At 39.7% G+C, this 12,954-nt stretch overlaps 1 protein-coding gene across 4 annotated transcripts in view; it reads right to left on the bottom strand.

Annotated features, from left to right (window-relative positions):
- The window catches only part of LOC134541646 (BTB/POZ domain-containing protein 7), a 102,388-nt gene that overhangs the window by 67,472 nt on the left and 21,962 nt on the right, over positions 1 to 12,954 (bottom strand). For 3 of the 4 annotated variants that reach the window (XM_063385225.1, XM_063385224.1, XM_063385227.1), the window contains exons 6-8: positions 11,143 to 11,457; positions 6,881 to 6,956; positions 6,203 to 6,378 (exon numbers count right to left, since the gene is read on the bottom strand). In XM_063385225.1, coding sequence (XP_063241295.1) covers positions 6,203 to 6,378; positions 6,881 to 6,956; positions 11,143 to 11,457 — 567 coding nt within the window. The remainder of the gene's footprint in view (positions 1 to 6,202; positions 6,379 to 6,880; positions 6,957 to 11,142; positions 11,458 to 12,954) is intronic. The other variant, XM_063385226.1, reaches the window with a different exon arrangement.

Here is a 12,954-nt window from a genome sequence, read left to right as displayed (position 1 = left end):
GTTTACTTAAACATGTTCACCTGAAGTAGTTCAGGGTCCCGTGTAACCGCGCCCTTACGTTTGCAAATGTAAACAATGAACGTTTTTCAAAATAAAAGCATCAAAACGTAGTTTATCAGGAGGAATATAACAAAAAAATTTGTGAATTTTGGGCTTTTACGCTTCGTAAAAACGTATGAAACGGGAAATTAATGATTTTTTAAGTGTATGTTCCTGGAAAGTAAACCATTGTAAACATAGTACTTGCGGCGGGACCAAAATTAATCGGCGTATGACACGGGAAAATGTATGAAACGGGAACGTATCATCGAGGTTCTACTGTACTGTAGTATTACAGCTTTAGCTACTCGCTCAACCCGGCTCAAGTTTTAGTCTCGGCCCATCCCTAATTCCTTCAGTGTATATATTTTTAAAAAGCAATGATTTTGTAGAATTTTACGTCCCAAGGTTACACACCTGGGAGGGCAACCGAACCTCCACAATTATAGTGGGCTTCAAACTAATTGAGTACCAACTCAGTGCTAGCAAATTTGAGTCATGTAGGATTTTGGGATTAACCACAAGACCCTTGCCACATAAGTGCAAAGCGCAAGCGATCACAGCCAGCAAGAGCCCTACACAAGTAAATATGTTTTCCCTGATTTACAATTGGAATTTTTTTCTTTCCATTTTTTGGAACAACTTTTTAGTGCTTAGAAAATTAGTGCTTAGCCGCATGGTTTCATGAGTTTATGACTCAATTCTGAGATTGTCAATACATACGTACCAATACTTCCAAGACCAATTATGATACTGCCTCAAAACAAAAGTTAAACATTGCCTTCAATAGATGTGACAAAGTGGAGCAAATTAAAACTTTATTTTTCTCTTGTAATATATTTTTGTATTTTTCTCTTCTCTTAGTAATTAGTGTAATTACACATGCAACATATCATTATAATTTTTAATATCAAAATTGTATAAATATAAAAGTCAATTGCTTGAGGTAAAATTGTTTTGTTAACTCGTAAATCAATTTATACAACAAAAAAAAAACTTCAATTATTTTAGTTTTTCATTTCCTTCAGTCTTCATTTAAATATTCCATTTTGTGATTATGTACTTTCGTTAGGCCCTAATTTAAAATACATTGAAAATTTAAAGCAGACAATCAACTTAATGAAACACAAGAAGAAAAAAGGATAAATTTAGTGCTGTTCAATACAAAAAAATACAGTAAACAGTCAATTATTAGGGGTTGGATTGTAAGCCTTGCTGCTTAACTGTGGCTCTTATAAAAGAATTAAAAAAGCTTAATTAATGCTAAATAAAATCATAACAATAATGGAAGACATTTCATGCATTTTTAACTTATTTGTGCTAGCTAACAAAGATTATTTGTAGAGGTTTTGTTGAAGCTATCCTTAATCTATTCTTTAGTACATTAAAAAAATTGAAATGACAAAATACATAAATTTGAAAACTGCAAGATGCTAACACTACTTCTGCTGTCGCCCAAGAGAAGGCAAACAAAACACTACAGTCAAACCTCTCTGAAACTAAGAAACCAGCCGTACAATGACAGGATGCTGTCACTCACAATGCTAGACGGCTTTGCTTTAAACCCACTTCAACCTTCATAACAAGTCCGTCGCCCTACAGGCCACCACTAAAGAAAATATGTCAAAAGATAGTTTATTTTTACTGGTTAGTTTACATGTACGTTTTCTGCTTGCCGTAGTTAAATACACAAGAACCCCGATGTCACGAACCCCGGATTTAACGAAGCAGTGATTTTACAAATACATTCTCGGGAACCGTCAAAAAATTGGACATTTTGACCAAAATGTGAAAATCAGAAGAAAAAAAAAAACAAATGAAAGATCATTAAAATCTGTTAATTTTAACACACAGCATATTTTGTGTCGGCTTTAATACTTCCAATAATGTTCATGTAACAATAAAAAAAAAATAATGGGACATTTCCTTTAAAAATATGGCAGCTGTAGGGTCTGCAACGCTTGTGGGCGCTCACGAAGCTCGCCCGGCTGGCTGGCGGCATCGGCTTCATGACGCATAAGCTCACCCCTCCCTCCCCACGGTAACATTCTTTCAAGGCTAGCTCATCCCTCCCAGACACACAAACCATCTAGTAGTGTCCTCCCTTATAACACCCCAACTTGCTCCCCTTTGAAAAACCTTCAGTGAGAAAATGCTCTTTTCACCCTCCCTTCTCCCTTAATATTTGGCTATTATGAATGGGGTACTAACGCGGTGAGGGAAGGGTCAGATCGTTGTAAATATTTTCGGACCCCTCCCTCCCTCCAAACACACCCCCAAAAACGTATGTCAAAATATTTCACTTTTCACACCAAGTTCCGAGTTCAGTCATCTCTGGCAAGGAATTTACAAGCTTTCAAACTTAAATATAAATGTACTTTACGAGCAAGGGTCCTATGAAAAGGAATATACCGAATAAAATCAAGCTGCTGTCACCAAACAAAGCATAAAACGGCCCAATGCGTGGTGACTTCGTTATTGCTCGCGCGAGAGGCGAGACGTGGAATGTTAGAAAAAAGATAAATGCGGGGGAGACAGACGGCAGCCAGTGTGTTTCCTGCGTGAGAATAAGTGGCGTAGCCTTTTTTTTATGCTGGGTGAAGCGTTCTTTTTCTATCAACCCACTGGAAAAGATAATTGCTTGAGCTGTCAAAATAAACATCGCTGCGACAGTTAAAACAAGTCGAGGAGGGCGTGCATCCAGTCGGTCGCTGTGTATATCTACATGAAAAACATAACATCTCAATTCATAACAAGATTCCTTATAACCTACACATAATGCCGGATGTTTTCAGCCTGATCCATGCAAGTTCTTTAGCCACATTTTGAATGAAAACAACTGGCGGGCCAGTGTTGTGCCCTGTTTTGTGGACACATAAAGCTTTTATCAATTTGCTAACAGTTTTAATATATTTTTTTACTCTCGTTAAAATGAAGCAGATACCGTGATTGTTAACAAGTACAAGCATCATCCGAGATCGGCCGCAGCGCACGGTACGGGGAGAGGGTGAGCAAGGGCGAGCGAGCGGCCGACTACCGTGTTCACATGCTGCGGCCGGAGGGTTTTCCGTTCATTCTATTAGTAGTAATTAATATTTAATGGTATTTTATTTATTAAGTAATAATACACAAAATTGGAAGGAAAAAAAAAAAAGAAAAAACCTGCATAAGTTCACAAATTCAAGCCAGAAAATATACCAAATCGGACTTCAAAAACTAAGCAAACATTGTCAACCGATAGTAATCAAAATCAAGAGAAATCCAGCAGGTAGCTTTGCCTTAACTGCGTACCACACTAGACACTCGCAAAAAGCTAAACGTAAACACGTTGCCACAAAAACCTTTATCTGCACCCTGCCGGCAAAGGGACGTGGAATGGAGGTTGTAAAGCGCTGACAGCGGTCGACAGGAAGTGGTATCTATTTTTAGATATGCTCTGATACGGCAGTGCAGCACTCGGCAAGAGAAACGCAGTAACACGCTACTCGCCACAAGAAATTTATTTTCTATCAGATTTTCTTTGGATTTTCGGCAATTTTTTCATGGTTCCTCAAAATTGGGTTGTAATAGAGAGGTGGTCGCAATAAATGGGGTCGCAACAAAAAGGTTTTACTGTACTTTGGTTTCACAGTTATGTTAAAAATTTTTTTTTACACCTTATTGAGGTCTTATGATTTTAATACTAAGAATTCCATTTACTTAAAAACCATTAAAAATATTAATCAGCCTGCCAAATTTTGTACAAATGTTTTAGCAGCTAGTTTCCTTTACGGTGGCTGAAAGATAAGCACAGGTCTTCAATCCAGCATGTTTTGGGACCACGGTCATGTTGGATAAGCAAATAATGTAATTTTAACTGAAATACCAAATAAAAATTTATATACAGGACAATATTGTAATAATCTTCTCAATACCATTACGGAAATGTACCTTTCAAACGTAACCTGCTAGAAAACAGGAAACACTATACTAAAATGAAAATGACAGTAACTCCAAACTACGTAACTAAAAATGCCCGCAGCGCAGTCAGGGTTGCTACTCATTTTTCAATATGAAATTCCCTGACTTTGCCTGATTTTTCAGTCTATGCGGAAAATTTTCCAGATCATTACATGTGATGGTCATCATCATTTTGGAAAGTTTGTGAACTGCAATTTTGTTGCAGCATTTATGCAGCACGACTATCTGATGATTTGTAAAACAGATGTCTTTTCAGAAAGTTCATCTCTTAGCATTAGTTAATTCACGTACTCTTTTTAATGAGTAGTTTAACTAACTACATTAATTTATATTTCAAGTAGAATAAATTAATTAATTAACTGTAAAAAATGTAACAAAACATTAATTTTTAATAGTATTCATATGTGTAGGACCACAGTGCGCCATTAAGTTACATGCATTTTTTCATACACTGCTCACACCAATTAGTCAAAATCGCCAAAGTATCAGTCTCAATGTACATCATAGCAAGATCAGTGCCTATCTATTACAGTCAAACCTCTATCTATCGAACTCGCATGTATCGATTGTCCGTGTTTATCGTATACTCTCTACGGTCCCGGCAAAATTGCCATACAACTAAGGTTAAAAAAGTCCGCTTGTACTGATGTTCGAATTATCGTTTTGTCCGCATTGATCGTACAAAATATGTGGTCCCGTCACTATAAATTATAATAGATGATCGTTTAACCATAAAGATTTTGCAGAAATATACATTTCTTAGTAAGAAACCGTCATAAAAACAGTAACGATAGTATATGGTAGTAAAAATCACCTTAAATCTGCAGCCAAGTAATGGAGCACGTAAATATGAAGAAAAGACAAATGAACAACAACTTACGAATAAATTGGATGATGTACCATAACTACAGTACAAACCCAATTGTTATCCTAAGATAATTACCATAAAAAGAACTAAAGATTCTTTGTCGATACCATAATTACCACAGAAGCACGATAGCTACCACATTTGCACTACAGTTACCGTAACAACCGAGATGTATATTTACCGTGACGGTAATGTATTTATTTATGACATATTAAAATTAAAGAACTTTTTGAAAAATAGGATGTTAAATTTTTATATGTACGTTTGGCACATGTTGCGAAGAAATAATGCGATCTGAAAGAATGCAGTACTACTACGAAAAGTGAAAAGGGTAATTGTGGATTTTTAGGTTATGGCAGTCTCTCTCGTTTTTCAGTAATATCGGCCGAAAATTAACAAGCGTATCTGAAGTCGGCAGAAATGCCGATTCAACTAAATATTGGCAAAATCGGCTTCTTCAGTACAGCTTTACATTTTATGACATGAGTAAACATACCTATTTCAGACTTCAGGATATTGAAAAAGACTTTAATTTCCATGTAGATTTATAGTGCGCATGTTTTTTTTTTTTTGCAAGTGTAAATTAAATTAAGTAAAATACTTCCATTTTTATTTATTTTTCAACTGATTTAACTTTAATGACAAGTAACTGATATATTTCTGACACTAATTTTGAGGTTGAAATATTTTTTTAAAATTCTTAGAGTGAAGTCCACATCTATTGAATGTCCGCATCTACTGAATTTTTTTGTTGGTCCCCTGAAAAACGATAGATAGAGGTTTGACTGTAGTCAAAATTATGTGACACGCGATAAGATCTATCATGGTTTGTTAAAAGCAGTCTTGTCTGTTGTGTTTGTGACATGATAAGAGTTAAAAATTACACGAGAAAACAAACTTTAAAAAATTTGTATTTTAATAGTGTGGGAGGAAGTGTGTTTTGTATCATAGGTATGTGTAGAAATTCCAGAAATATTTCCGATTTCCCTGACCATTACTTTACCAAGTTTTCCCTGACCATAGCAACCCTGAGTAATAATGCAACTTGTCGGCCAAGGTCAACCCCTAGACTCCACCCAAAAAAAAATCTGAATCCAAGGGCCTTAACTGGTGCAGAATTACAGAATATAGCAAACCAAAGAACCTTTCATTGTCGTAGGGTACAAATGACACACACAAACTCACGTACAAGCACAACCAATGTTACCTTAACTTTCTCCCCCCCATCCCATAGGCAGCAAACAGATTGCCGGCATAGGGCGCTCCTAGACAACAGTCGAAGGGAAGCGTACCGCGACAAGTTTGAGCACTGACGGACTCCGCGTGGACACTCACCAGGCCGCGACGGATGGCCTGGACCAGCACCTCGCTGCTGGGCGGCAGGACGTGGTCCATGCGCACCAGAGGCAGCAGCTCCGACAGGATCTCGCGCAGCTCCACGTCGCTCAGGTCCCGCTTCTTCACCCCCTTGCGCGTCACCGAGTGCGCCGTGTGGCTCAGCAGGTTGGGCTCTGACAGGCCATCCACACACTTCATCACCCAGTCTCAACTCAACAAATACTTATTTAAACACGAGATCCTATGGAAATTTAGTTGTGAATTAATTTTTATTGCATCTGAAATTAATATAAAAATTCAAAAATTGCAACAAAAAAAATTCCAAAAAAAAAAAAAAAAAAAATCAGAATTGAGAATAACAGGTATTAGTATAGGGTAAATACTACAACTATACCAAATCTTTTTTTTAAATAACATTTGAACCCAATACGTATATGAATATATCTGCAAATATTAAAATACAATTACAAATATTTTAGAAATAAAATTTTATAAGTATGTGTTTTTTCCTTGAATTTGTCAATATCTAATGAATTGAAATATAGTATATAACCCCCCCCTCCCCCCCCCCTTCCGCTCCTTTGTCCACAGATGCCTCGCAGAGATGGTCTTACCAGGAAACAGGCATGAGCTAAGAGAAAACAGCACTGCTAACAGTGGATGTGGGGAGCGTACCGCGGTCCTCCATGCGCCGGACCAGCTCCTGCTCGCCCCACCTGAGCACTGCCTGGAGCACCTCCAGCTCGCTGGCCTGGAACACAGCCCCGCCGCGCGGCCTCAGCCCCCAGGCACGCTCCCCGGCAGCAACAAGCACACCGACACATCCAGCCGACATTAAAAATAATGTGAGTTAATATTAATGTTTGTTTGGTTCTAAAGTATTTATAATGTAACTGACCTGACCTAATCGAGCATTTTAATTATTAATTAGGCATTCATGAACACACGGCAAAATAAAAAAATGGCGGCGGTCAAATGATAAACACAGGTCTTGTATGCAAAATAAGAACGGCGATATCTCCTAAAGTATTTGGAATTTCTTATCTCCGCCGGGTTTAATGAAAAGAGGAAGTGAAAGAGCATATAATAAAATTATTTTCAGATTATTAACATTTTTTTTCGCAAATACCGCTCAACTACATATTCACCCTTAAATTAACTCATGAGTAGTGTTAAAGTAGGTTTATTTTTTATTTTTTAGGTCATATTAACTAGCACCACATGCCCATATTTCATCAAGTAAGTTCTTTGTATTTGTTTTATGCCTTTCTTAATGGAATAATCTCAGTGTTTTAGGTTCATTTGTACTAGAAAACAACAATTTGAATGAAAAATGTTTCTTTTCATAATTTTTTAATAATTTTCTTCTTCATGGATTTGGATTCAATATTCGACAAATCCTTAAAGAATTTGACTAAGTATTCGGATTCGGCCAAAAATAGGATTCGACCCATCCCTAAAAAAACATGGATATGGTAAAAACCTCCATGAAAACAAACTTTGATGTGCAAACTTTCATGGCCATCAGTCAAACAATGTCCGAGTTTATCAACATCATACATACATACTTCCAATATATATCTGTGCGAGTGTGTGTGTGTGTGTGTGTGTGTGTGTGTGCGCGCGCGCGCGCGCGTGCATTTGTGTGTGTATATATATATACATGTATATAAACTTTCTTTTTTAAAGGGCACTATACATTTTTTGAAGATAAGTATTTTTTTTAATCTCATGTTTATTAAGCTGCTACAAATTATTTAATCAGGTTCATTAACTATCCTGCTGCAATAAGACATATCTGGCGCATATGCCTGCGACGCCGACGGCGCGGTGATAGTCTCAAAGTGTTTGCATTAAAAATGGGTCTGTCCCGGTTCTCGGTTCCGCCGGTTCTCAGCAAATTAACCAGCACCGAGAACCATAAATATAATCTAAAAACTACTAAACTACTAACTAAAAACTAAGTGCATTTGTTTGGGAGGGGTGTGGGTTAGGGAAGACTTTAGGTGCGTCCCAGGCCGAAGCCTTTACGCCTGATCATGCGGGATTTCAGCCCTGCAGAAAGGGTAGCATACATCTTGTGCTTTGTTTGGGGATTGACCAGCCATGGCAGCAATTATTTATGCCATGACTAACTCCCCTATCTTAAACTACATATACTATAAATAGTTAAGTTGGGCCCAGGTAAAAACTGCATTGACACAGGACAAACCCTGGGCTCATTCATGTGGGGTTAAATATTGCAAACACTAAGCAGGCAGGTTCAGTACAGGACAAGGATGGTCCTGGAAGAAGAGTTGGTCGGGAGCAGAAAGTTTGAAACATGCTGGGGTCAGGAGCTTTCGGCCCGCATTGGTGCTTGTTTGCATCTGGATGTGCCAGTGGCTCGTGGCTTCAGACTGCCAGTTAGTGCATATGCTTAAGGCTAGGAAAGAAGAATGTGTTGAGTGTATATAAAATAATTGTGTTAATTTAATTACGTTAATTAATCGCGAGCTCGCACATCGGATCTCATTCCAAAAGGGATAAAACGGCAGGTCGTCCGTCGCCAGTAAAAGGCTGCTGGCAGTTAGTGAAATTATCCAATCTGTCATTGCAAAATTGTATCCCCCAGCATCTACGCTTCAGGAGCTGAGTTAATTAATTTAAAATCACCTAATTGCGAGTTGGTGCATCGGGACTCATTCAGGAAAGGATAGAGCTATAGTTTGAACTGTCGTGAATAGGCAGGCAGGCAGGCAGTCAATCAGAGAAATTATCCAGTCCTCCGAGAGGCCTTAGACTCAATTTCTACGCATTTGTGATCTACGGTGTTGTACGTGTTGTCGAATAGCTTAGTCTAAGTTTGTGAACCGCCAGCATTTGTGAGTTAAGTGTGCTGGTATATTTAAAATCAAAAATAAGCGCTCACTGCCCAGGCATAGGGCTGTGTTCTCTTGCCAGACCGCAACGCCAGGGCTGGGGTCAGCTCACAGGAGGCTGCTGCACTGCGATTGGCCGAGAGCTATCGGCTCAGCCAACCACATTGCACTACGGTAGTTGGTGCACAAGCACCATTGTAGGACGTTTACATTTCTGTAACTCGACGGGGTCGTTATTGCCGAGAGATGAAACAAGTGGAAGTGGGTTTAGATGTGTTTTGCATTTGACCTTAAATTTTTCTGTGGTTCGGACATAGAAATCATTCAAGGTTTCTGTGTTCGTCTCGTGGTGTAGTGCCTTGACTGGGCTGTATCTGGGGACGTCTGTGACCGTGTGAATGCATCTGTTTTGTATTCGCTGCAGTTTAAAGACGTGCATGTTGGCTGCAGTGGCCCACAATGGGGCTGCGTATGTAATTACTGGTTGGGTGAGGGCTTTGTAAAGTAGCAGTCCATACTGCATTGTACTGCTGATGCGCCTGCTCATACCTAGGTAACGTGTATATAATCTGCTATGCGCGTGTGCGCACGTGTGTGTGTGTGTTTGTAAAAATTATATAAATGTATATATAATTATTATTAACTTATGGCCGGGTTAGTTTTTCACTATAAAAGTTTGAGTATTATCAGGCTCATATCAAACAAACACAAGAACCATGCTTCTGTATTGGCTTGCAGAATCATTTCAAAAGTATTTAAATGTATGAGCAGTTGTTGTGTGTGAACTCACTGTAGCCAGATATTACAAGCATATTGCGGGAAATAAATTACAAGAAAAATTTTTGTTAAGGGTATATTATTCTATTACATGACTTTTGTAAAGTAAAAATGTGTTTTAGCATGAATATTTTCATAATTTTTAAAAGTTTTCAGATTAGAAGGCATGCACTCATCAAGGTACAATTCCTAGCCTCTGCTACTCCTTACATTATCAATTACTCTCAGGCAATCTTCCTGCTGTGGTGTTTACAGTGTTGCTTTAGTAGAAGTGAGACGGGTGATGTTTTGATTAATTCAAAAAAGAAATGAAGCAGACACGTAAAAATTCAAAGGATTTCTATTAGCACTATACTTGTGCCACATGTCAAAACCATGACAGTTTGTAAATTTCAATAAATTTGTGACCAAAAAAAGTTGGAGTAAATATTTAGTGTCATGAAGCTTATTACTTCGAACAAAAAATTTGAATAGTTCCCCATAAACCTTCAGCTCCAAAAATACTTTTTTCTTTGAGAGTATTTTTTACGGTAGAGATTTAAAATCACTTTGAATAGACAATTTTAACTGAGAAACGGGCTCTGAAACGTAAAACTTTTGTAGTCGGTCCATCCATATAAAAAAAAACCCTTGTTTCAGTATCAAGTACACATGTACTTTACAAATACAAACACGGTGGAGTCCTACCAATCGGAACCAACTGGGGGCCGAGACACGTTCTGAATAGCCAAATAATTTTTTGTAATGCAACAGCATGTAGAAAAATACGTCTCTACGAGCATTAGGTGAACGCGTAACACAGTCTATAAACACTGAACGTGTTGGTAAATAGGTCGAGACGTCAAAAAGGCCGCGCGTCGTCGCCGAGGCTGCGGGAGCCACCCTCGCGCACGTCGGTGACGGGGGGCCGGGGTGGCGCGCCTGCCGCCACCTGCGCCACCTCAACGTGGCGCACGCCTTCGACGCCCGCTCGGTGCACCTGCTCGCGCCCGGCCTGGTGCGGCTGGTGCTGGGGCAGTGCTCCTGCCGGGCCTCCGCGTCGCCGTCAAGGTCTCCGAGTTCTCCAAGGAGAAGCACGACTTCTTCCTCCGATCGTTTCCGACCGCTACATGTTTCACCAGCACACGGATAGCAACGAGCTGTGAAACTTCCGTGACTTACTTGCCATTTCGCCGTCGTCTTCAGTGGCCGTGACACCCGAGGCATCCTGCCCGAGTTTCAAAGCCCGTACGGCAACCCTAATTCTGCGTGAATTTAAACATTAAAAATAATCATGTGGGAGGAAAAACATTCACGGACCTGCAGGAAGTGGCTGCGCAGGGCCGCGGCCAGGTGCGCGCGCTCCAGCTGGTGCAGTACGGGCGACTGCGCCACGGCCTGGAACTCCTCGCGCAGGAAGCGCGCGGCCTGGCGCTGCACCCAGGCCGAGCCGTGCGGCTGAGCCCCCCAGCGCAGCACCTGCGGCAGCGACTCCAGCGACAGCCCCTCCACCACCAGGTCCTCGCAGCCCTGGGACAGGATGTCCAGCTCCAGGAACCTGCCTATCTGGTACAGCTCCATGGCCTCCTCCAGGGCGGAGGGTCGCGCCCGGCCCGTGTGGGTCAGCTGCTGCACCTGCAACCATCGCCCGCCACTCCCGCTCCTCGCTCCACGTCACCTTCCCGTGTTCCGTCCACGTCAGTGAAGAAAATGTAAATGTTTCTTTCTGTTCAGAATCTTAAATCTCCGAAAGTTCCACACAAAATGCTTTGAAATTAAGACACAATGTTGCATTCAAATACGCACATTTTTTTTACATAGTACCTATGCAGGGTGTCTACCATATCTCGTAAATGAAATTCCCTGATTTTTACCAAGGTTTTCCAGGTCTAAAACTGAATTTTTCCGGGTTTTCTTTAACACAATTACGACATTCCACCAAACTGGAAAAAAAAAAACTGCATGACAGAACAGAAAGTATTTCAACTCACTTAAACTAGTAAAAAAATTATGTACCTTCTTCCAGACGTGGCGAAAGTGACTTATATGATGGCAAATAAAACATGCTGCTAAAATATTTCACACATTTCCTTTTGCTCCCATCAATTTAGCAGTGACTCAACTTTTGCGTCTATTGCACTTGCTTCAGAACGAGCCAAATCCAACACTCGAGCATTGATCTCCTCTTCAACTTTTCTTTTTTTAGCCTTCTTCTTGTCTGTAGCTTCCTTTTTTTTTTTTTTTGTTTGCAGTGCTTCCTTATGCCTACAACTAGCATTTCTTACATACTGTAACATGGACTTGGTGATATCAACATGCTCTACACCTCCAGAACGTTAAACAAAGTCGTACACTTATGTTTGTGCGATCAGTGTTTCTTCCTGCAAGTTTTCAGCCAGCAGATTAGAATTCACTGAAAATCCTCTTTCCAATGATGCATTTACATGGGAAAGTACCAACATCATCCTCACAAACTTTAGAATGCCTGTTTTGGCAGCTACTGTATGTGCCTTAAGAATGAGCATCCACAAGTGATCAAGGAGCCCGTCTTCTCGAGAAAAAGACGAGAACAGTGCTTCAGAATCTTGCGAGGAACATACCAACTGATATGATGACTCACAGCTTCTTGTCCTGATAGCCACCTGTTTCGAAGACAACATTCTAAACTGTACTTCACACGCTGTTTCCTCACACCCAAAATTTAAAGCCACAGACAGACATAAGCAGGAAATTACCTTGGTAACTTTGTACTTCAGGGGACTTTTATCTTGAAGTTTTTTTTACCATAACCTTTGGACAAGTCCTAACATTATTTTTCAGTAACAGGACAGACTTTTCTGGTACTTTCTTTTTCTTGATGGCATGGCGTACTGCATAACCCAACTTAGTATTGTTAGCAGTCAATATGTAGATTTTCCTGGTTATCTGCATCCAATTCAGATACATTGCATTTTTCCCTAAAGCTCTAAAGCACAAATTTTCCTGCCAAAAGATAATAAAATGTCTACCAGTAAATCATAGAGAAAATTAACATGTTAAGAAACAATTCCAGTTCTGATGCCAAAGAGTAGAAGAATGTCAATTTTACTTCTAGAAGATTATCTTCAAGAGCACTTTTCACTACATTGAAAG

This window comes from Bacillus rossius (genome assembly GCF_032445375.1).
Source record: "Bacillus rossius redtenbacheri isolate Brsri chromosome 4 unlocalized genomic scaffold, Brsri_v3 Brsri_v3_scf4_1, whole genome shotgun sequence".
Taxonomy (NCBI): domain Eukaryota; kingdom Metazoa; phylum Arthropoda; class Insecta; order Phasmatodea; family Bacillidae; genus Bacillus; species Bacillus rossius.
The sequence above is the reverse complement of the archived record's forward strand: the minus strand, read 5'-3'. Positions and strand labels throughout refer to the sequence as shown.